General features: G+C 37.2%; 1 protein-coding gene across 8 annotated transcripts in view; it reads right to left on the minus strand.

Moving 5' to 3' along the window:
• The window catches only part of NAV3 (neuron navigator 3), a 610,320-nt gene that overhangs the window by 190,468 nt on the left and 393,359 nt on the right, over positions 1-26,493 (minus strand). For all 8 annotated transcript variants that reach the window (XM_032854715.1, XM_032854714.1, XM_032854712.1 and 5 more), the window contains 2 exons: positions 18,629-19,655; positions 4,371-4,486 (listed from right to left, as the gene is read on the minus strand). In XM_032854715.1, coding sequence (XP_032710606.1) covers positions 4,371-4,486; positions 18,629-19,655 — 1,143 coding nt within the window. The remainder of the gene's footprint in view (positions 1-4,370; positions 4,487-18,628; positions 19,656-26,493) is intronic.

The following is a 26,493-nucleotide window of genomic DNA, read 5'->3' on the forward strand; positions in this document are numbered from 1 at the left end:
GTGTTGGGTCTACTGGAAAAACCACGTCTCTCTTCTAATAGTCTTGGGAAAAGTTCTGAGATTTTTTCTCATTGGTTCTGACTAAACTGAATTGGGCCACATGTCCATTCTTGAAAGGGTCACTGTGGTTAAGGGAAAAGGTTGTTCTGATTTGATCTGCTTGTATCAATTTTACTTGAACCACATAAGCAGTGATTGATAGGACAATGGTTTCCCCCACCAGAAAAAAAGAAAAAGAAGAAGAAAAAAATAAGATTAAGGTGCCATTATTATTAGCAGATAGGGTAGGGGATGCTGGTCAGCCAAAACTATAACAGGATATCAAGGCATATTTACTATGAAGCCAATGGTTCTTAAGATACAGATCTTCTAACCAGCTTATGCTTCTTCCTAAAACACTACATGTAATTTTATATTTCTATTTTTATATTATTTTCACGCTCCCTCAAATAGCATAGGCTTCAAAAATTCTCAAAACTGGATCTTATCCTGCCAAGACTAAATCCATCAGAGTTCTATATCATTAGGGCTACTTCTCTTGGAGAGCAGGACAGAATTATTCCCCAGTGAGACCCCCGCACCAACCGTTACCAGCAAGAGTTCAACAATAACAATAGCACTGAAATTTCTGGTTATAAAAAACCAGTGAACTACCAAGATTCCAGTGAACTTAAGAAAAGTTCCCACTTTTATAATAAAAAACAAATAAAACTAATAAGTAGAATCTTTTTTTCCAAATTGTTTTCATTGAAGTTGTTTCTTCCTGGAATATGATTTTAAGCCCTATGTAACTCTTCACAGCTAACTTAGTTGCTCCCAGGCATCTAGTAATTTAATTATTTGTGGTGTTAACTTTTGTGTCTTACCTTTCCATAACAGGGCTCATGTGTTAGTCATGTTTGTTTTCCCAATCCTTGCAACGCCCAGCATGGATAAGTACCAGGCGAAGATTACTGAAAATATGGGGGGATGAATAAAACTCTATCTCACAACAGTCCTGTGAGTTTATTAAGCATCACAGTCATCTCACAGGAAAAAAAAAAAAAAAAAAAGGAAACCAAGGAACAATTCAGCTAAATGATGGCAGCGCAGAGGCCGGAAGTATATTTTTCTACTTCCTAGGACATTTCACTTCCCTTATTTCATCTTGTCTTTGAAGAAATATTCTGTGGGCTCAGCAATGATTTCAAGTACTTTTGTGGTCTGTGGTTTCTCTAGCAGCCAGAATATAGTAGGGACAACAGAAATCAGGAGAAGAAAGAAAGAAAGGAAGGGGTCAAGAGAAGTTCTGTTTTTGATTTTTTAAAAAATTAAAACAGGAGATAACTAGCACCCTGAGGACTACAGAGAATGATTTGGAGCAGAGGGAGATATTAAGGAGGTAGAAGAGAAAGTAATCTGAGGAAAGGTGGAAAGAATGTGTATAAATGTTGTATGTAGGTAGATGTGGCAGCAGGGGTGTATGAAATTCTTTTCTCTCTGCTTTAATTTTTTGCAGTGAAATCAACATCAAGGTCATCAGTTAAGGGAGAGTGTAGAAGAGGTGGAATGGTAAGTTTGAGAAGAAAAGGTATAAAATTGTCATCTAAGAGCTTGAGAGGGTTCTCAGATGACAAAAAAAAAAAAAGAATGAATGTACTGAAGAAATACAAAATGATTGCTAAGCAGCACTAAATATTCTTTAAATGTTGGAGGCCATAAATATAAAGTGAATCACATCACCGTGGGATGAGTTTTCCTCCAGGTTTCTTCACTGCTGGTACGGAACTGGTGGAGGGTTGAACATAACCAGGACTGTGACTTTATCAAAGGAAGTGAGAGGGGAGCAAGAGTAAAGGGTATATGCAAAAGTCAAACTGCATTCAGTTACACAGGAGTTCAAGGAGTTGGGGTGGGGGGCAGGATGGAGAAATAATATGCAGAGTTTGATGAGGGTCAGTAAAATTCTGTGGGATCACCATTTAGACCTAATAGGAATAGAATTTTAAAATGGGATCCATATTTAAATCAGCATTTAGAAATCCTAGTAGAAGCACTGGTAGAGTTGGACCAAAAGAAAGAGCACTGGAAAGCCAGGATGGAATCAGCAAGATTGGGATGCCTAGAAGTGAGTCTGTGGGGAATTTGCAGAGACTGATGATGCCTGCATGGAGGGTAGGACCATGAGCTTAAGTAGCTCAGGAGGGATTAGAAGACAAGATCATTGGAGGAAAGACCGGGGTATGCTAATCATCCTCTCATCACTGGTCTACCTGTATACTCTCACCTAGATTCTTCCAATTACTGCACTCAAATTATAGCTTACTAATCATAAATGAATATCCTCTTCTAAAAAATCTCGTTTGCCTCAGAGAATTTTTTTACTATTTTATCATTTTATTTTACTATTATTTTAAGATTTTATTTATTTATTTGACAGTCAGAGATCACAAGTAGGCAGAGAGGCAGGCAGGGAGAGGAGGAAGCAGGCTCTCCATGGAGCAGAAAGCCGGATGTGGAGCTTGATCCCAGGACCCTGGAATCATGACCTGAGCCAAAGGCAGAGGCTTTAACCCACTGAGCCACCCAGGCGCCCCACTATTTTATCATTTTAAACAAATAACAGAAATGACACAGATAAGACTCATTTCACCATTTATTTGCTGTTTTCTTTCTTTTATTATACTATCTAAATCACAGACTCAAATCTATAATTCCATATAAATAATTAACATAAATGCAAAGTAATATTATACCTCCAATAAATCCATTAAGTTATTATATTATGTTCAAGTCTAGTTTATATTTCACTTCTAAGTGTTATATTTAAAACAGCAGAATATTAAATGGAAAATTAACTGAAAATGTGAAAAAATGATCAAGCGGCGGACAGAATAAGAAACCGGAGGAAAAAAAATCAAAAATGGATTACTTAAATAGAGATACTCAGTGATATATGAATTTCAAAGAAACAATGTTCCTTGTGAAATTCCCATAAAAATTAGAATTCAAACTGTACTAAATGCATTTTGTCTTACGTACTTGAGCTCTAGTATTTCATAGGTATCTTGATACATAATTGAAGACATTCATGAATACAGAAATGTCTGAAGCATATAAATCTTCATGCCATACTAAGTTTTAAAAATATCTAGTCACAATACATATATCCATCATCATTCTGATTATGAGACTATCTGGAGGTATGGGAAAGCCAAAGCTTCCCGCAACTACTGAAAAATCTGCAAATACCATCCCGATTGCTATGTCTTGCCATCACCTTTTCTACCTTTACTCAGTACTGGCCCACTGTAATCTTCACACAAACTTCTGATGCCTGATGATGCCACTGATAATTCTACAAGGACCCCTTGAAATGTTGTGTTATCAATGTGGTCATTATCTACTGGAGGATATTGTGTTAATTGCTGCAGCCTGCCAAAGTGTTCAAGTTCACCAAAGTGGAGAAGCTCTTTAGCACCTAAATTTGTGATATGGTTATTTTTATGAGCTTCAGGACAATTCTTTGAATCTTTGGAGTACAATAGCAACTTTTTTTATATTAAATATTTCTTTGTTTTTTTTTTTCCTTCAGAATTTACCACGGCTGACCAGAAACTTATCGGAATAACAGATATACTACTACTTCTATGAATTCTTACATTTAGATAAAATGTTCTTAAACTCTTTTTCCCCTAGAAGCACGTATTTTGCTAAGAGCTTTCTTAGTTGCTCATAAATATGTATCTATATAACACAATTACACCAAAGGTTTTCCGTATATGCCTATGTTTACCTGGGCCCTAGGAAAAAAATACCTTGGACTAACAAAGAAAAGTGTGTTTTATATACTTAAAAGTCTGACAAATTGTGTCTGGGTATGAATATGGGTTTTTTTTCTTAAATATTTATATATAATGAAATATTTCCATAATTAGATTTTTTTTCCTAAATATACTTTTGGAGCCATCATGTAAGAGTTTTCTAAATAGTATAGAATTGAAAAAAGGGTTAGATTGGCCATGGAATATTTGCACTGACATCTGATCCTTAACATTTTTTAAATCTCCAAATATATTCAAGGGCTGTCTTATTAACAATGGAAAGTTTTCCAGAACTTCTCTTATATTGAACTTGACTAAGGGCAAGAATGACTTAAAGATCTCAACCTCTAAAAGCACTGCCATTCTTTACAAAATTCTTCACAGAACAACAAAGAGATCACCCTGAGCAAAGTAGCCAAATATCTAAGAATCTCTGAAGTATGAGATGTACACAGTCCATTTATGTTTAAGAAAAAACAGTATAGCACAGTAACGCTTAATAAAAAGACTTACAGAGAGATTGCAAAAATTCTGAGGTTTGACCTACCCATCAATCAGGTCACTTACCAGATATCTCCTCTAGGCACTGCTTAGCAGTTTTATTATATGATAAATCCATCTTAGTAGGACTGGTACAGGGGTCAGCAGATGGTAAAGAGGTACCTTCATTTTCTGAATGCGATCTGAAATTAACCAAAAAGACAGAAACATATAGCAATTGTTGTCACCAATGACTCAAAGTTCTCTAGTACAAGCAGAAATCAACATGTTAAAAGTTTTCTATCAAGGTAAATAAGCATTTCCTAATGACAGAGACATTCCAAAACTATCTATTAGAGATAGTCTTTATTATATTTTTCATATACAACCCACAAAGGAGTGAAATATTAAATCATATTTCTTAGACTCTCCTAAACTTGAAAGCTTGTAATTACCAATAGTTGTATTTTGGAGAAGTAAAAGATGAAAAGATCCAACCTTTTTTCTTCTGTTTTAGAAAAAAAGTCTGGCTAAGTTGTGTTCTTGTCAGAATAACCAATAAAAGTACTGAAAGCACCCCTAAAATTATTTTTTCCATGAAAATTCTAGAAAACATATCCTAAAATTGGAAGTATAAGTAAAAACAAATTTCAGAAAAGTTGAAGTCAATGAAAACCAAATTCCCATTAAAATTTCATCTACTGTATATTTTATTTTTATGTGTGTGTGTATGCATTGGTATGTATTTTTGTGTGTGAGTAACATGTACAGAGTAGGTCTAACCAAATGAAAAGCATGCAAGAGACAGACTGCATATATCCTGACATTCCAATCTTACTTCTTATATTGCTTCTTCCTTTTATGAACAGGCGAATGTTTTAAGAAGCATGATCTTTCCTGATGCAGCTTCAAAATCTACATATATTTGATCCAAATCACCACATTTTAAAAAATCTACCTCGTGAATTACTAAGACACAGATGGAGGCAAGGCACTATAGTATTGTATGCTAGACTGTGTCCTTTGGAGACTTCTCATTTGCTGGGCGTCCCATTTGTACGACCGGGTTTGGACCACGGCAAGAGGTCACTAAATAGTTCTCACTTTTTAAAAACATCTATAGAGAATATTTATATGTGAAAGGAGAATGCAGTATGTTTTTTTCTGAATCAATTTTTAATTAATGTTATTTTTATTCTAAATCCTGGTGTTGTCTGAAAGGAAATAAAGCATAATCACCAAAAATACTTTGAATTGATCTGATAGATATAAAAACTCTGAGCTCATTAGGATTTTAAGAAATCATAGAAAACTTTATGCTGTATGTATGGGTGTATGTGTATATACAGAGATTGATACAGAAAAGAAAGAGCTATGTAAGAATTCATACAAATGGTTTCTGTTGATTTCTGGCAGACTATCCTTATTTTATTCCAACTTAAAACTGAATATAAAAAGCGTGGCAAAATTAAGAAAGAGAATATAGTATCCAAGTGACAGAATGTACCATAAAGGCCAGTAAAGACCTCAATGTTGCTAAAATCAACACATCTTAGTCTTCACCTTCCTTGATGTTTTGGCAGCATTTACAACAGAAGACCATTAGTCTTTTCATGAAATCGCCCTACCCTGGCTTCTATTACAAAAATCTTCCAGTTTGTACCCCATTCTCTATGGATGCTATTTTCTCTTCTTTTGTTCTCTTTTATCCAATCTTTTAATGTTTTTATGCTCACCATTGTATCCCAATGCCTTGCCCTAGTCTCACAATATGCTACACTCAGGAAATAGTTGATAAATAAAAAATCTTACTAGTAGTGATGATAAAATGGCATTACTGGAGTATAGCAACGTGGAAGGAAGCATGGTATAAAGGTGCATGCTCTGGGTTTCAGTGTAAAACTTGGCTCTCTAACTACCTACTTACTAACTCATGTGACCTTGTTAAGGTACTTACCCTACCTGAATTTAAATTTGCTCATGTATGAAAGCAAAGAAAAATATGCTCCTTTCAAAATAATTGTGAACTCAAGCGTTATTATTACTTAAGGTTTGGAAAGGCATTCTCTTGAGGCATGTAGGATTCTTGTCAACATTAAAATGTGGGGAATATATCTGGCTCTCTGTATAGCCCATTTCTTTTCTTCTCTGGCTCCCAGGTTCTCCTATAGCCCTGTCTATTGATACCCCTTGCTATTTACTGCTGAAGCCCACTATAGTTGGCTCCTCTACTTAGGCTCATTTCTCACCGGCCACTGTCCTTCCCTGACCTGATCCTTAGCCAGCTGTCTATGAATGAAGGGATAAAATCCTCTAAAGTTTTCTAAGGACTTTTGTTACTCACTGAAGAAGTTTAAACGGAGAGTATGCAGTGAGATGGGAGACCCCAGGGAAAGCTGACTGGCTGCTTGCCAGGAAGGCAGGGTGCCTTGGTAAACTGGCTGTGAGCCAGGATTAGCCTCTAGTCTTGCAGACTCAGTATTCACAGACTGATCTCAGAAGCTGAGTCACATTAAGTAGTTCACTGTGATGGCTGTCTAAAGCCCAGTGCCAATTGGTTCTTATTAGAACAAGATCAGCAGCTGTTATAGGAGCCTGAATGACTGTGGTCATGTTAGTTAAAGATTCATAGTATCTCCCTCTGGAAAAATCTGCATGGAGCAAAAGCATATTCAGGACGTGTTTTGAGAGTACAAATTTTGCTTTGCTCTGAACAAACAGATCTTAAAAAAGTACTGCTCAGGAGCTGACTGTGGCTATCTTCCTCAGTATGAGAGACCCAGTACTCTCTACCATCAACTGTCTCCACACCCCCATCTGAGTCTCTCTCTCTCTCTCTCTCTCTTTTCTTTTCTTTTTTTTTTTTTAAAGATTTTTCTTTATTTATTTGACAGAGATCACAAGTAGGCAGAGAGTCAGGCAGAGAGAGGGAAGCAGGCTTCCCACTGTGCAGAGAGCCCGATGCGGGACTCGATCCCAGGACCCTGAGATCATGACCTGAGCCGAAGACAGAACCTTAACCCACTGAGCCACCCAGGCACCCCTGAGTCTCTTTTATAAAAGGTATGCATGCTTCTGACAGCTCAGTCTTGTCTCAGGAACCTTTGTTTTATTTTATTATATGAATCTGTCAGTGTGTGTTTGTGGCTGATTCCCTCTTTATTATCCCTTTTTACTTTATGTCACAAGAGGCAATCTTATTTACCTTATTTTCAAGTTCTTTGGTGTATTTTCCCTACATCATGTGGTATTCCCTACATCAGCAATGCTATCATTGGAAAAAGGTTGATCAAGGAAAGGAACATAGAAAGGTTAAATTTTAAATAATTATAAAAAGGACTTGGAAGTCATCTCTGGTTTGCATGGACATGTAAATGGGTCCAGATCTCTGTTTTATATATGTTATGAGCCATTCATTTCTCCAGGATTTCCACTCAGTATTTGTTAGAGTGGAATCAGATTTTAACTCCAGTCTCCAGAGGGGCAATCACTGCTAACTGGTAAAGATTTAACTTTTATACAAATGATCAAAGAAGTTCAGTTAAATCTCTGAAGACTCCCACATGTCCTCTGTTTTTGTGCATGTTTCCTTGTAATAAAATAAAGGGATTTGGGGTTGCTTCATGAAACAATTTCTGATGAGTTCAGAATCAATAGTGCTCTTCAATCAAAGGGTACATCTTGACAGATATAATAGATACTAAAGTGGCATCATCCACTGTTGCCACATAAACTGATACTGCATTTTCCTCATATTGACTGGAAAAAGAAAAAGTAAGTGTCATGATGTTCCTTTAAAATATTTAGAAGATATGTCCTGTGCAGACTAAAAACTATGCATTTACAACATGGTCAATATGTTACAAACACCCATTGAAACTGTAAAATACAGTACTGCAAAAGAACACCATTTAATTCATTTAGAGTGCTAATAAGCCAGGCTCTCAGTGTTAGTATCTGCTACTAAGGGGACAGTGGTGAAAAATCTAGACTTCACTGATGGTTGACATAAAAGCTCTTTCCTGTCTATGTGTACTTACTATGTGTCAAATACTAGGCCTGGTATTCCTGTTGTTATGGAATGAATGTCTGTTTCTTCCCCCAAATTCTTATGTTGAAAACTAATCTCCAATATGATAGTATTAGGGGATGGAGACCTTGGTGGCTAATTAGGTCTTCAGGGTAGAGCTCTGATGTCTGGGATTAGTGCTGTTGTATAAGAGACCTCAGAGAACTCCATTGCCCCTTCTGCTACATGAGCGCAGAGTGAGAAGATGGTCATCTATGAAGCAGGAAGCAAGCTCTCACCAGACATGGAATGTGCCAGCACTTTGAGCTCAGACTTCCTGGCCTGCAGAATCATGAGAAATAAATATTTGCTGTTTAAGCCACTCGGTCTATGATATTTTTGTGATAGCAGTTTGAACAGATCAAGACACTTATAATGTAGGTACTATAGATAAATTTAGACTTGTAGAGATTAATAATTTGTCTATGGAACAAGCTGATTGACAGTCATTCTGTATTTGAAACTGGCTGCCTCTAAATACTGTTTTTTAACTGCTACCCTCCAGTTTAATACCATCCAAATGCCCCTGGACACTATTTTAGTACGTTTAAGTTCTCCTTCGCTGACACATACCTCACTCATCTCACCTCACTCTCTAAGTTAATAACACACAATATTTGAATGTGACAATATCTATTGGTCTACCTGAAATATTATTCTCTGTTCTTTACTACCTTAAACTTTTTCTTGAGAAAAAGAAGCTATTATACACACCACTTAAAGCAATTCAACAATAAGTCCTAGATACCATCAACTGGCAAATTTCAAATTTCATGAATATGGGTGTTTGCTTATTGAGTTATATCAATCAAGATATATTTTCCTGTGCATTCATCTTAACATGGATCTAGTTACAAATATGAACACAAATAGAACTGGTCTGAGGTAGCAATATTAATTAATGTTCTTAACAGTTCTTGATTTATAAATCCAATAAAGGCAAAGAAAAGTATCTATCCAAAACCACCAATGGTTTTGCTTTCTTCTTTCCTTCCCAGTGGAAAGGCAGACAGGTGACAGCCAGGGCCAAGGACAGAAATCTGTCAGGGTGAAAAGCAGTTCAGTGTGGAAGGGAGATATGTGAGATTCAGGTGGGTTGAGCAAATAAGAAAACATAGTGAGGGGGCGCCTGTGTGGCTCAGTGGGTTAAGCCTCTGCCTTTGGCTCAGGTCATGATCTCAGGGTTCTGGGATTGAGCCTGGCACGCAAGGTGCTTTCCGCTCAGCAGGGAGCCTACTTCCCCCTCTCCCTCTGCCTGACTCTCTGCCTACTTCTGATCTCTGTCAAATAAATGAATAAATAAAATATTTAAAAAAAAAAAAGAAAAGAAAACATAGTGAGGATAATGGAAGCCAGGTTTCTCAGTTGACTAAAGGAAATACAAGTAGAGGAAGGGAAAATACATGTTGTCCTCAATTTATGACAGAGTTACATTCCGATAAACCCATTGCAAGTTGAAAATATGAAAATATCGTAAGTTGAAAATGAATTTACTAAGAGACCGAACACCATAGCTTAGCCTAGTCTACCTTAGATGTTCTCGGAACACTTACATTAACTTCCACTGGGCAAAACTGTCTCACACAAAGCCCATTTTACAACAAAGTGTTGAATATCTCATGTAATTTATTGAATACTGTACTGAAAGTGACACACGGGATGGCTGTATGAGCACAGAAGGATTGTACGGGCATCAGTTTTTTTACTCTCATGATTGCTGGCTGACAGGCTGTGGGCTCCTCCTGCTACCCGGAATCACCAGAGAGAGGACCGTACTGCATATCAGTCTCCTGGGCAAAAATCAAATCCCAGCGTATGGTTTCTACTGAGTGCATACTTGCTTTGACACCATTGTAAGTTGAGGGCTGTCTGTCTTTGTGTATATATATATCATAGATAGCTCACAGATGCTGAGAAAAATAATGATATAAGTGTGTATGTGGGAGCACACGTATATTGGGAGCGGTGAGATCTTGGTTTCTAAATATCACTATCTACAAAAAGAAATCAGGACTCCTTAGTAAAAGCTGCTGCCAGCACAGGGAGAGGACAAGATGAGCCTGGAACTCCTTGAGCCAAAAAGAAATGAAGCTCTCAAAGAATAATGAGAGCAGAAGCCAGCTTGAAGAGGATCCCAGTAGTGAAATCTGAGAAGACTTAAGCATTAAAATAGTCATGTCAATGGATTATAATCCACTGAATACAATCAGAATCCATTAGTCCACACAATTTGAAGAGAGAAGAAGGGAGAAGGGGAAAGGGAATCTCTTTCTTAACAAAGAAAGCCAAGGCATAAATGCACAAGGAATGTGCAGGATTAGAAATCATTTGACCTCTATTAAAGTAAAATATTAATTTCCACAAGAAATCTCAATGGATGCTAAGCCTTACAGGTAAAAGTAGATCAAGGAATAGACTTTTTATAAAGAGTCTCAAAATATCTTCCCGCAAAAATACTTATTAAATACAAATGGGGCAAAGTAACTCTGGAGTGAAAAATCCTGACACACATTATCATAATCAAGGGAGAAAATTTAACACCACCAAAATGGGAAGCAGAGATATTGTTGCTACCTGATAGGGTGCAATGGAAAGAACACAGCAGCATTTCTGTGACAAATTCTAGGAAAAAAAAAAAAAAAAAAAAAACAGAATATGCAGCTAAACATGAGGAAATCTCAGACAAACCTAAATTAAGAAACGTTCTACAAAAGCCTGTCTTCAGCATATCAGCTTCACGAAAGCCAAAGAACTGCTCCAGACTGAGGGATATTAGGAAAACGTGACACCCAGATTCAATAGTCATCCTGAATCCGTCAAAGGGATCTCTCTGGCACAATCAGTGAAACTGAATAAAGTCTCTGGGTGCTCTGAGTGAAGTGTATGTGGGAGTTCTTTGTACTGTTCTTGCAAATTTTCTGTAAGCTTAAAATTTTTCCAAGAGCACATAAAATATAGAAAGAAGAGACAGCAGTGGTTCAAATGGGCAATCTGGCAGTAAACCCTGGAAGCTAACTACAGAAGGTATTTGATAAAGCTTTTCTGCTGAGAGAATGCCAGCTCTTAGCACTATCCCACACAACAGGCCTTCTTCTAGTGGTGTCTCTGTATTCCATCTTCAAAATAATGCTGTGTGAGGGAGTTTCAACTGCTACCCGACGCACAGATCTATATCGAATCTAGCAAAAGACCAGCTCGCCAAGGCAAGCATTCAATAAGCTGCAGTTCGTCCTGACGACCAATTATGTCCAGTTCACATAAAACCACAATTGCAGCATAATCTGTAATAGTAGCTGCAGGGCTCACAAAAGCTTTTACTGCATGATGATTATCTGCTCTACATTTCAATCTGGGTAAATTCACAGCTCCTCCTACTCAATTTACTGGTTCAACAAATTAGCCAAACTTAAAACCCTGTGAGTAAGCATTTTCAAAATTGATGTTTTACATTCTTTACCTTCCAGAACTTAGTATATTCAAGTGTCAATTTTCCATGTCACTTTCTAGGCAAATCTGAAATCTTGCAAAAACTGGTTACAACAAAAAATACCATGATGCTATGGTATAAGATATCTGAAAGAAGAAAACCTCTAAACTCAGACTTTAGTGACCTAATTTTACAAATCAAGTGTGTATAGAGGGTCTCTTCTTATATTTAATTCATAGCTTTGAGATGCATGATGATTTTCTTCTCTGTACAACAATGTCTTGGCTTAGCTAAGGGTTGGGCTCTGTGTTTCTGTGTATGTGTGTGTGTGTGTGTGTGTGTGTGTGTGGTGTGTGTGTGCACGCACGTGCTCACACAAGCGTGTGTGTATTACCCACACTCCTGATTCTGCTTCCCTTTGCCTTTAGATGTTTGCTTTACGTCCAATGCACACTGTTTTCCTGGCATTAACCATGAGTGGTCAGAAAATAAGGAAAAAAAATAAGGAAAAGGTCAAAATAACAACTTATTAATCTGGTTAATAGCTGTTTTTAAATTTATTGGGGGTTGCTAAAAAGCTTGAGGTTTAGGAAAAATGTACAGGTCTCCCTTTTCCCCTTCTTTGACTATCTACTTTACTATTTGACTCCATCTATCTTTGCAATCATGAGGAATATAGCTCTAAAATAATGAATACAAAAGCAATGTAAGAAAAATAACACAGGGAAAGAAGGGAGCTTAGGTAACAATTTTTGAATTCCAGGAGAGGAAAATAAGTTTGAAGGCAGCATAAAGGGTAGACCAAGAAAGAACACCAAGAAAGAACGGAGAAAGATCAGGAACAAATGAAGCTTCCTTTCTTACTATGCTCTCCATTCTCCTTCCTTTCTTCCTGTAATTGGAACCTTTAATTCAAGTCTTAACAAAGCTAACTCTGAAAGTTTGGAAGTTTCTCCCTCCTCTAGCCATTAAACATGGTATAAACTAACAATCTATTTTACACACTGAAGACACATCAATTTTTCTGACCATGTTTCACACACACACACACACACACACACACACACACACAGGAGTCTAAGTACCTGATACTCAAGGATTTCTATTAAAATTAGGCTCCAATCAACCTTCCTTTTTCAGGAAATCCATTCAACTCACTGACTACCCTACGCATCTGGTGTTTATCCTGTCTTTATGGTTCCTTCAGTTTTGCAATTTCTTCCTGTACTCCTCATTTTTGCATGCCTAAATCTATCTTTCAGAACCCAGCTCAAGTGCCACTATCTCTGATTCCAACAGCTAGCAGTAATTTTCCATGTTTTGAAGTCTCAATGTATCCAATCTGGTTCACTGCTAGAGAGCTTTACACTTCCTGCTTCATTCTGTAGTGATCTTTAAGACAGTCTTTTGCCTACTGTATTATGGACGATGAAAGGAAAATGACATATGGACGTGTGTGTTTCACTCTATCCTTGATGCCTTATGTGTAGTAGATACTTAGTAAGTAGTCATTAAAGGAAGGGAAGAAAAATAAGTGAATGAATGTTCTGAAGAGAAGATATTTTATTCTTTAAGTATTTCAAAGCTGTTTATATTTCAATTAAGCATCTCATTTATAGGAAGAGGTTTCAGAATTTTCCCTGTTCCACTGCACATTTTTGTTAGCTGTTCTATTCTATTCAACCCGTGTTGATGGTGCCACATTCAACAATTTTATTTGGTGTCTCCTGTGGGTTGGGTCTATCCTGGGCCTTGTGCTACTAAATAAAAAAGACAACACTTGCTCTCAATGAGCTTACATTATAGCTGGAAATGGCTGAAATCACACTTAATAATATGTTATCAAAATAATAACAGATAATGAGAAACTCCATGAATAAAGTATGAGAGGAAGGGCACCTGGGTGGCTCAGTGGGTTAAAGCCTCTGCCTTCAGCTCGGGTCATGGTCCCAGGGTCCTGGGATTGAGCCCTACATCGGGCTCTCTGCTCAGCAGGGAGCCTGCTTCCCTGCGCTCTCTCTGCCTGCCTCTCTGCCTACTTGTGATCTCTGTCAAATAAATAAATAAATAAAATCTTTTAAAAAAATAAAAAAAATTATGAGAGGATGCTGTCATATGATTTGGTGAGAGGCATACTGAATGTTTCCTTGAACCAGATGACTGGAGAGAGCTTCTGGGAAGAGGTAGCCTATAAGCAGAGAGCTGATAAGAAGTACCCTGCTTTGTTCTGGAAGAGAGTCATTATAGGTAGAGAGATTGTCCATGACTATGGCCCCTAAACAGGAGAGGTTAGTTTATTGAGACACAGGATGAAGGGAGGGGCTCAGTGCACTATAGGGAGAATGGTATGAGTGTGGCTTGTGGGCTAGACAGGGGCCAGGTTAGGTGGGCAAGGTGTTTGGGTTTCTTTTTTTTTTTAAGTATAAGGGATATTCAATAGATTGTCTCATGAATTGGAATGATATATATGATTTATACTTTCAGAAGGTGAGAGTCCCTGACGTGTGAAGGATGTTACTGAATGGAGCAAAAGTGGAAGCTGGAAGACTCGCCGGAAACTAGGTAAGAACTGGTGATGACAGCCTGGACCAGGACAGGGAGGGGGAAATGGAGAGAAATACCTAGTTGAGGGTAAGTTTGGGGGAAAGAGCCAATAGGAGTAGCTGAAAAAGAGATGTACAGGGACAGAGTGACTGAACTGCCGAACAAAATATGGATTCTTTCTAAATTTTCTTCCTTAGTCTCCCACACAATAGCCATGCATCCCAACCTCTAGTCTCTGTAGTAGCTCAGTTACTAGCATTTGCCCAGTACTTTTTAATTTGCCTACTACTTGTTCCATAAGGCTAGGATTGTAAAATTATAGAATGTCAAATTTGGATGATGCCACAACATTGATGAATTCTAACTCATGCTGTAAATCTTGTCTCTTGTCTTATCTCCTCTGGATACATTCACTGACTCCATCCTCATGCAAGACTTAGGAAAACCATTCTACACAATTTTTTGCATATACTTCCATAAGAGCAATGAGTTTTTATTTTTATTATACTCTACCATTATCTCCCAGAGACTGAGCTTCCTGAAGGCAGAGGAAAAAAAAAAAAAAACCTTCATAACTCTTATTCCATAGTATTGGCAGAATGAGTGATGAGCACAGAAATGAAAAAGTATTTGGTGCTTTTCCTTTACCTAAACTATGGCAACTTGTCATTCTATCATTTCTTAAATTATCTCTGGTAGTCCCCTTAATACTTACAAAGGTAGCTTATTCCATTCCAATAGGTTTAAATATTGGGAACTTTTGACATTAAATTAAAATATACTTTCTTAAAATTTTCACCTTTGACTTCAGTTATCCCCACTCATTAAACGGATAAAGATATACTAAGTTCAAAATGACTTTTTTCACATTGTAGTGACAAATGAGTTACAAAACCTTAATATAGAACATCCTTGCATTATATAGGAAGTAGGACTAATATGAAATCCATCAACTTCCAGAACTCAACATTATATTTATAGAACTCTTGACATTCAATTTATAAGAAAGAGTATTATGAAGCATATATTAGAGTCCCAGAAGAAATAATTAATAACCTAGCCTGACCTCACTGGGCTGAGAAAAAGGGAAAAATACTACCATCAGCCATCTATATTCCCATTTTATAGAAGTTATTTAATTATCTTTAAATGTCAAAAATATGTATATTTAAGCACATACAAATATATGTATTCTAAATTTATATTACTTCCAACCAATTAAGCATTTCCCATCATAAAAGAATTATTAGAAATTTTACAATCTATTATTCACATCTTGGCAGCCAGAATTTTTCTAGTACCAATACTTCATATTTCTATACATAGAGAAAGAACTGAGCAAAGAAGGGCATACTAGAGGTCTAGGTATAGTTGGGTTCAAAGGCAAACCCCTATGAGTCCTGTGACTTTAAGAGATGAGTCCTGTTCTGATTTGAAATCTCGGATTCTTCACCTCTGTAGAATGGAGATAACATTCTTTTCTCATGAGGTTATGATAAAGTTTAAATGAGAGAATGAACATAAATCTTATAACATACAGATTTGCACTACCCACTCAACCACATTATAAAGTAGTTAATTATTACTGTTATCTTATCAAATAATCAGCAACTCCTAGAAAGTCTGTCAGACATCTTGAAGGAAGAATTCTTAAATGGGCTTGGAGCCGGCAGAGTCCAAAGTACATGAGGCGGGTCATATAATCCAAACTACGTGACTCTGTGATGTAAATAGCTTTCGCTGACAGTTAAAAAGCTTAACTGTTAACTACTCTACCTTGAGGAGATTTATATTATCATTTATAAAATTATTTTTAATTTATAGAAGACTCCCAGCAATTATTGCCTCCTATATAGACTGATATGAAATTTTCTTATTAGATGGTTTTATTTCCAACTACCTTATATTATTCATAATGACACAACTAATTGCTGATATTTATAAGTCATTCACTCTGAACCTGGCTCTGTGCTAAACTCTTTACATGGGGTTGCCTTACTTAATCTTTAAAACAACTAAATACAGTGGATATTCTTAACCACCACCCTTTACAGGGTTATAAACTGAAATTTGGGGAAGACTGTTCAGCATGTGGCAGGTACTGTTCCAAGCCCTGTATAAATATTAATTCAATCTTCAAAATAGCTTTATGAGACAATGTCTATTATCATCCCCATTTTACAGATAGGAATCGAGGCTCAGAATCTTTAAATGTTTTGCCCAAAGTCACATGGCTAATAAATGACCTTATCAAGATTCCAACACAGGCAAACTGGCTCTTGGGGTCATCTTCTCAACAATGCAAGATGTTGTTTCTGAACAATGACAGAACCAACAGACTTCACAGCCTATATTCTTAGCTACTTGGCTGTATTACCTCGGTTTTATAATCTTCATTTTAAAAAAGGACAAATTCAGAGGTTGGACAATCTGGCAAGGACACACAGCTGATCCATGGTTGAAACTGTAAGCTGTACTCCTTCCTCTTTTTATTTTTTGATTTTTATTATTTTTTTCTAAAGATTTTATTTATTTATTTGACAGAGACAGAGAGAGAGAGAGAGAGTGAGAGAGGAAACACAAGCAGGGGGAGTGGGAGGGGGAGAAGCAGGCTTTCCACTGAGCAGGGAGCTGGATGCTGGGCTCAATCCCAGGACTGGGTCATGACTGGAGGCAAAGGAAGATGCTTGATCACTGAACCCCCAGGTGCCCCTCCGCTGGATACTTTATGACAAAGAAACAAACAATCCTATTGCTACTTCCAGGAAGATGCTTGCCAACCTGGCAGGTACAGTCTTTCTGCTTAGATTTGCAATTTCCTGTGAAACTCATTTGTGGTGATTTGAAATGACTGATGCTTCTACAGAATATATTAGAGATGCATGAGTGGGCTGAGTATGGCGTATTTAAAACTTTGTGATTTTTTTTCTTACATATTTGGAATGTGAATTATGATTTGACATCTTAAATTCTCATTTGTCAGATAGGGACTCCAGAGTTACAAAGAGCTGACTCCCATCTGATCCAAAGACAAAGGTTTTAAATGAATTGCTGCTACTAAAGGCAGAAAAGCAGACCTAAAAAAGAGCTGAAATGCATAATCAGAAACTTGCTTTGCTGAGTACATAAAGCACCAGAAAAACGCCTACATTTTTCATCGAAGGAAAACAAATCCTTATAATTATTTTCTTTACTTAAAAAACCCACACATTTAACAAATTTAATATGCTTTTAAGCTATATAATATTGATGCTTATTTAATTATAGCAGGTCCTACTTCCTATTCAGAAAATTTCTTTTCTGTTATCGAACTTCCAACCTGCCAAAAGGTCAGATATTATTCCTCCCTACGCATTTCCTCACAAAAAAGGCAGTGAATAAAAATGGAGACAAAGCAGCAACTGACATGTTTCTAATCAATGAAAACAAACCACATAATAGACAAAATGTGCTATTTGTATAGTAGAATGAATATTTTAAAATATAGCATATGTTGACATATCTTAAACCTTATAAAATAAAGAATTATAATGCAAAAACTAATAAATTAAGCACAATTATAAGAATTATGTGGATGATTATTTTGGGCTAGGAACTTATGATTAGCTATAGGAAAGTAATATAAATTTTATGTTGGGAGAGCAATGCCTTATAAACAACATTTAACAAACACAGTGTACCAGAATATATAATAAACATATGCATGACCCTGTTATTTTTCTCAGCTTTTTAGGTAGGTACTGTTACTCCTATTTGACAACTGTAGAAAATGAGATTAAGAGATGTTAAGTAACTTGTTCAAAGTCACACAGCTGGTAAGTACCAGGGCAGGGCATTTAACCTACAGGTGTCTGATTCCAGAGCCTGCCCCTTTAACCATCATGACATATTTTCTCTCAAGGGTGAAAAAAATATCTGTGAACTCTATAAAACTGAGAATTACTTTAAAATACTAATAATAAAAGTAGCAGTAGAAGTCATAATGGTAATAGACACAGGAGAGAATCATGGCATCTGGATTTTCCTTCTTCTCTGAGCACAAATAAGCTAACTTCTGAAGGCCTCAAGAAGAAGGCCTACAAAGAAGGGAAGAGAGGACAGAAGATGGGAAGAGGAGGGAGAATAGGACTAGAGCATACTAGATTTTTTTTTTTCTTAAAACATGAAATCCTAGCCCTTTATCTTCAGACCAAAGTGTTCCAAAAATGATAAAGTAAAACACAGCTCTAGTAACCTTCATTATGATGTGTGGAGTAGGAAGAGCTGTAGGAGTTCACAACTGTGGACACACAGCGGCCATCTTACCTGTAAATGAACGGAGCCACCGTGGCAGTGTTGGGATGGCTGTGTTGCTGCTGCTGAGGGAGTTGGACAGCACCGTTCCCCGTGGTCTGCCCACCGCCTTGTGCCACCAGTGCAGCGCAGGAACCAGTGGGAGGGGCTTGGCTGGCTTCCCTTCCTTCCAAAGGAGCAGGGCAATTGGATGTGCTTGGTTTCTCAGTGGTCATGGGCTTGGGTAAGGACTGGGAAGTGCTTCCCTTGGTAGTCCTGAATTTTTCCGACTCTTTGCTCACTGCACTGCCAGGTGAAACGGTCTGCTTTGCTGTGGGCACCTTCGAGCCCGGTTTTGGAATGCCACTGGAAGAAGGGATTAAGCTTTCTTTCTTGGCTGCTGCCGTCTTGCTACCCTTTGGGATCAAGCTTGCAATTTTAGAGGTCTTTTTTGGAGCTGTCTCTGTCACCTGATCCTTCTCATCCTTGACCGGTTTTTCAGTGCAAACTTTATTTTTGTCCCTGTTCTTTTCCTCTTTTTCCTTTGGCTGTAGCAAAGACTTTTTATTGCTGAGATGTTTGCTTCCAGCTTTTGGAGGGGCTAATTTAGGGGACACTTTGGGGCTGCTATTGGTTGAGCCACCACTATTCAGACCACTGTTAAAACCTTCCGTCTCACCAGATTCAGAAAAGGCATCGTCATCCTTCCCCGCATCACTGGGCCCTGAACTGGGAGGCTGTGGGGGACGTAAAGCAGTCCGGGCATTGACCAGCTTGAATTTTTCAAGCATGGATTTCTGGCCCGAGGAGGCTGTTTTGACCCCTTCTGATACAGGGGGCTTCAGTCTGTCTGCTGATGGTGTGGGGGAGGTGGCTGGGCTGGACTGCTTCACGGTCAGCATGGTAGAGGTGGCACTGTGCTTGACATTCATGGACTTGCTGCGCCAGGGCTTGCTGGAGCTCGGAGAAGGGATGGCAGATGCGGGGGGCTGCCCCGCTGTGCCAGGGGGCTGCGTGTTACCATTTACACCTGAAGATGGCTGAGGTCCTTTGGAGGAATCTGGACATGAAGAAAAAATAATAAAGAACAGGTTAATGATATTTGATCATGTATATCCTACCCCTGAGTAGTTCTAACCACAGACACAGTTAAGGATCTCTCCTGTGAGCTGAACGCAGACCTGCTCCATGGCATCAGTCACTTTGGTAATATGGCTGTTTTCATATTGTACATCAAAAATTCAGGATCTGAGAACCATTGATTTTGGAAAACAACTTTTGCTTTTTCCTTCCTAAAATTACTCTTACCTAGATGAACTTGGCTAGTCATAGATATCTAAAGACAAAATATTATCCTTCCCTTAAGCAATTCTTTATATTTTTTTCCAATTACTGCTGTACCTCAGAGCAATAAGTTGATTCTGCATAGCCATATAAAATATGTTGTATAATAAATGTTGAGAAATTATTTGACCTTATATGGAGACTACCTTCTTCTTACCTGATTGAATGTGCTTATGAATCAGGACTTAGCTCTTAGTTAATATTGTTAACTTTGATTTTTACAAAAAAATTGAAATTTAGGCTTATATGGGTCAGATATAATACATATATGCTGTTGTATATATATGTTATATATTTATATAAAATATACATTTATATCTAGATATATTTATATTATATATGCATCATATAATATATATTATACAAATCCATATAACAACCTTACAAGGTAGGTATTGATATTTTATCCTCATTTTATAAATAAAAAACGAAGGAAAGAAAAACTGCAGAACTTGTTCAAGGTCACCCAGCCTGGATTTGAACAAAAGTTAGAGCTGGTGCTCTTAACCAGCACACCTGTAGCCTCCTGAAGTGATCTGAACAAACTTTAAATACTAGTGAAAACTCAAGCTACTTTTGTGGGGCTATGGAAATAAGGCCTTTTTCTATAAGAACTTTATAACACACATGTTTACTTACTTTTTGCTCAGAAATCTCATTATGGTATGAACTGTTCTATGACTCTTTGGTTCTAACACTGATTGATGCCTGATTACTAGTCACATTTTTAAGTATAAAAAACTAAATCAAAGAGGGATTTTATAACATGGGATAGAATAGAAAGAACTGAGCTTGGAGTTTAAAGACCTCAGTAAAAATGTTAATTCACATTGGGGAGCAATAGAATTCTGGTCATTTACCTTAAACTTCATCTGTTATAAATGCCTCCTTCTTTCATCTTTTTTTTTTTTTTTTTGGAAACATGAAATGATCAATGATTAAATTAGATATCTAGGTAACAGAGGCGTCATTTAGCACTGTTTACAGAATAGATATTGGTAAATAGATGCAGAGCTATTTTGATGAAATGTTCAGTGGAAATATTTTATAAATAATATCCTCTCCATAATATTCAGAAATTAGTGCCAATTTAATTCCATTAACTATTCACAATGATAAACTACAATGTTTTTATTTTTAAATGTTTCCTTCAAAATGCATGAAAAATGATATATAATCAAACCAATCAGTACCAAGTACTACTCTTAACAATTTTTCAGAAAAGGAAATTAAGGGGCTCCTGGGTGGCTCAGTGGGTTAAAGCCTCTGCCTTCAGCTCAGGTCATGATCCCAGTGTCCTGGGATCGAGCCCCACATCGGACTCTCTGCTCAGCAGGGAGACTGCTTCCCTTCCTCTCTCTCTGCCTGCCTCTCTGCGTACTTGTGATCTCTGTCTGTCAAATAAATAAATAAAATCTTTAAAAAAAAAAAGGAAAGGAAATTAATACACAAAAAGAGAAAATAAAGAAATTAGAGACACAAAAAGAGGTTAAATTATCAGTTGAATATTTGTGTGAGTTAAACTTTTTTAAACTAAGTGTGCCTAAAATGATATAAGATTTGTGAACTTTAAGTTAACAAGAATGGACAAATGCAATTTATATTCAATAATTTATTCTGCCAAATTTTTATTTAAATTCCAGTTAGTTAACGTACAGTATAACATTAGTTTTAGGTGTAGGATTTAGTGATTTATCACTTACATACAACATCCAGTGCTCATCCCAAGAGCCTTCCTTAATATTTGTTTTAAAAACTGGTATATTGGAGATTATAGAAGATGGTGGAGGAGTAGCCAATGAAATATCATTAGGTTCCAGGAGATCAGCTAGATAGTAATCAGTCCAATCTGAACACCTACAAACTCACCAGGAGATAGAAGAGAAGAAAAGCAGCAATCCTAGGAACAGAAAATCGACCACTTTTGGGGGTCTGAAAGGTAGGACAGGTGGAGAAGTGAAACCGAAGCAACGGGAAGATACTCCGCAGGGGGAGGGGCCGGCTCGCAGCAAGCAGTGGAGCAACGGAGCACAAAATCAGAACTTTCACAAGTCTGCTCCACTGAGGGATGTTGTTCCAGAGGCTAAGCAAGGGTGGGGCCCTAGTGGGGGCAGTCTTGTCTCAGGACCCGTGGGATCACAGAAAGACCGAGGGTGTCTGATTGTGGCAGAGTTACCAGGTATCAGAGCAAGGAATCCTGATACCTGCTTCCCTGCTTGAGATCTCACTCAGTGTTAACTTAAACCATGATCCAAGGCACAGTCGGACCATTGCTCTTCAAGCAGGGATCCCACAAGTGGTAAATCCAGAGAGATCCCCTTCTTCCTCATCCGGGAGGACCAGCGTAGGAGCATGTGAAAGGAATCTGCTGGATTTGGAGAATCCAAATGTAACTGTGCACCAGAGACAGAAATGCTTGGTCACAGGCCAGGTGAGCATGGAGCACAGCCAGAGACCAGGGAGATGGGAGGAATTGACTGCTTTTCTCTGAGGGCGCAGAGAGGAGTCGGTCCCCCAGTTCTCGGCTCCTCTGGGCCAGAGATTAGGAGGCCGCCATCTTCATTCCTTTCCTCCAGAGCTTTAATGAAAATGTTCAGGGGAGAAAAGCTCTGAGAGGAAACCCGAGCAGATAACTTAGCTTGGCCCCTGGCAAGGGTGGTGCAATTCCGCCACAGGAAAAGACACTTGGGAATCACTGCAACAGACCCCTCCCCCAGAAGATCAGCAAGAACATGCTGCCAAGACCAAGTTTATTGATAGACAAGAACTGTGGAACTCTAGAGCTAGGGGAAAGCAATGAATAGAATTCATGGCCTTTTTTCCCATGATCCTTCAGTCTTGCAAAGTTAAATTATTTTATTTTTTTCTTATTCTATTTTTTAAAACTTTTCTTCTTTCCTCTTTTAATTTTTAAAACTATTTTAATAATACCTTTTAAAAAAATAAGATCTTTTAAAAATATTCATTGGTATAGTTCTATTTTATCCCATCATTGTATTTAACCTTATTTTTTATATACATATAGGTTTTTTTTCTTTAAAATTTTGGGATACAATTTCCCCTAATAGATCAAAATGTACCCTAAATCTAGTCCATGGCTTTTTCTAGTCTTTAGCTTGATCACATTCTCTCCTCTTTTTTTTCTTCTTTTTCCAACCAACTTATCTTATTGATTCCTTTTTTAGAATCTTTGTTTAATTATCATCTTTACAATCATATTCTATCACTTCATTGTATTTAGCCTCTTTATATATATATATATATTTTTTTTTTTCTTCCTTTAAAATTTTGGAAGGTAGTTTCTTCTAAGAGACCAGAATACACCCAAAATCAAATGGGTGACTATATTCTACTCACCAGCCTAATACATATGCGTGTGTGTGTGTGTGTGTGTGTGTGTATACACACACACATATATAATTTTTTATTTTTTATTTTTCTTTTTCCCCCTTTCTTCTCCTCCTGGTTTCGTGTATCTTCTGATTTGGTTACCATATATTTTTCTGGGGTCTTTCACACCCTTTCAGTATTTTATTCCCTTTTTCATATATTCTTCTCTGAATAAAATAATAAGGCAGAAAAATGCAACCCAAAAAAAAACAGAACAAGAGTCAGAACCAATGGCTAGGGACCTAATCAATATGGACATTTGTAATATGTCAGAATGAGAGTCCAGAATGACGATTCTCAAGCGGGTAGCTGGGCTCAAAAAAGACATGAAGATATTAGAGAAATACTGTCTGGAGAAATAAAAGCCCTTTCTGGAGAAACAAAATAACTAATATCCAACCAAGCTGAAATTTAAAAAAAGCTATTAATGAGGTGCAATAAAAAATGAGGCTCTTACTGCTAGGACAAATGAGGCAGAAGAGAGAATTAGTGATATAGAAGAACAAATGATGGAGAATAAAGAAGCTGAGCAAAAGAAAGACAAACAACTACTAGACCACAAGGGGAGAATTCGAGAGATAAGAGATATCATAAGATGAAACAATATTAGAATAATTGGGATTCCAGAAGAAGAAGAAAGAAAGAGGGGGGCAGAATGTATATTGGAGCAAATTATAGTAGAGAATTTCCATAATATGGCCAAGGAAACAAGCATCAAAATCCAGGAGGCATACAGAATTGTCCTCAAAATCAATAAAAATAGGTCCATACCCCATCATCTTATAGTAAAACTTACAGTCTTAGTGACAAAGAGAAAAATCCTGAAAGCAGCTCAGGACAAGAAGTCTCTAACATAAAATGGTAGAAATATTAGATTGGCAGCAGACTTAACCACAGAGACCTGGCAGGCCAGAAAAAAACTGGCATGATATATTCAGAAGACTAAATGAGACAAATATGCAGCCAAGAATACTATATCCAGCTAGCCTGTCATTAAAAATAGGAGAAGAGATAAAAAGCTTCCAGGATTAACAAAAATTAAAAGAATTTGCAAACACCAAAACAGCCCTACAGGAAATATTGAACGGGGTCCTCAAAGCAAAGAGAGAGCCTACAAGTAGTAGACCAGAAAGGAACAGAGACAATCTACAGTAACAGTCACTTTACAGGCAATATAATGGCACTAAATTCATATCTTTCAATAGTTACCCTGAATGTAAATGGGTTAAATGCCCCATTCAAAAGACACAGGGTATCAGAATGGATTAAAAAACAAAACAAAACAAAAAACCCAAGATCCATCAATATGCTGTCTACAAGAAAGTCACTTTAGATCCAAAGACACCTCCAGACTGAAAGTGAGGAGGTTTAAAACAATTTACCATGCTAATGAACATCAAAAGAAAACTGAGGTGGCAATCCTTATATCAGATACATTAGATTTTAAGTCAAAGACTATAATAAGAGAGGAGGAAGGACACTATGTCATACTCAAAGGGTCTGTCCAACAAGAAGATCTAACAGTTTTAAATATCTATACCCCTAACCTGGGAGAAGACAACTATATAGACCAATTAACAATAAAATCAAAGAAACACATTGACAATAATACAATAATAGTAGGGGACTTTAACACCCACCTCACTGAAATGGACAGATCATCCAAGTAAAAGATCAACAAGGAAATAAAGGCCTTAAATGACACACTGGACCAGATGGACATCACAGATATATTCAGAAAATTCCATGCCAAAGCAACAGAATACACATTCTTCTATAGTGCACATGGAACATTCTCCAGAATAGATCCCATCCTGGGTCACAAATCAGGTCTCAACTTGTACCAAAAGATTGGGATCATTCCCTGAATATTTTCAGACTACAATGCTGTGAAGCTAGAATTCAATTACAAGAGGAAAGTTGGAAAGAACTTAAATGCATGGAAGCTAAACAGCATCCTACTAAAGAATGAATGCATCAACCAGGAAATTAAAGAATTGAAAAAATGTATGAAAATCAAAAACAACTGTTCAAAATCTTTGGGACACAGCAAAGGCAGCCCTGAGAGGAAACTATATAGTGATACAAACCTTTCTCAAGAAACAAGAAAGTTCTCAAGTACACAACCTAACACTACACCTAAAGGAACGGGAGAAAGAACAGCAAAGAAAGCCTAAACCCAGCAGGAGAAGAGAAATCATAAAGATCAGAGCAGAAATCAATGAAATAGAAACCAAAAGAACAGTAGAAAAAAAAATCAACGAAACTAGGAGCTGGTTCTTTGAAAGAATTAATAAGATTGATAAGCCCCTGGCCAGACTTATCAAAAAGAAAAGAGAAAGGGACCAAATAAATAAAATTATGAATGAAAGAGGAGAGAACATGATCAAAACTAAAGAAATACAAACAATTATGAGAACATATTATGAACAACTATACACCAGCATATTTGACAATCTGGAAGAAATGGATGCATTCCTAGAAACCTATAAACTACCAAAACTGAACCAAGAAGAAATAGAAAACCTGAACAGACCCATAACCAGTAAGGAGATGGAAGCAGTCATCAAAAATCTACAAATAAAAAAGAGCCCAGGGCCAGACAGCTTCCCAGGGGAATTCTACCAAACATTTAAAGAAGAATTAATACCTATTCTCCTGAAACTGTTCCAAAAAATACAAATGGAAGGAAAACTTCCAAACTCATTTTATGAGGGCAGCATTACCTTGATCCCAAAACCAGACAAAGACCCCATCAAATAGGAAAATTACAGACCAATATCCTTGATGAACACAGATGTGAAAATTCTCACCCAAATACTATCCAATTGTATCCAACAGTACACTAAAAGGATTATTCACCACGACCAAGTGGAATTTATTCCTGAGCTGCAAGGTTGGTTCAACATCCACAAATCAATCAATGTGATACAATACATTAATAAAAGCAAGAACAAGAACCATATGATACTCTCAATAGATGCTAAAAAAGCATTTGACAAAGTACAGCATCCTTTCCTCATCAAAACTCTTCACAGTGTAGGGATAGAGGGCACATACCTCAATATCATCAAAGTCATCTATGAAAAACCCACAGAGAATATCATTCTTAATGGGGAAAAACTGAGAGCTTTTCCCTTAATGTCAGAAACATGGCAGGGATG

Source organism: Lontra canadensis, unplaced genomic scaffold (assembly GCF_010015895.1).
Source record: "Lontra canadensis isolate GAN:19392208 unplaced genomic scaffold, GSC_riverotter_1.0 scaffold9, whole genome shotgun sequence".
NCBI lineage: Eukaryota > Metazoa > Chordata > Mammalia > Carnivora > Mustelidae > Lontra > Lontra canadensis.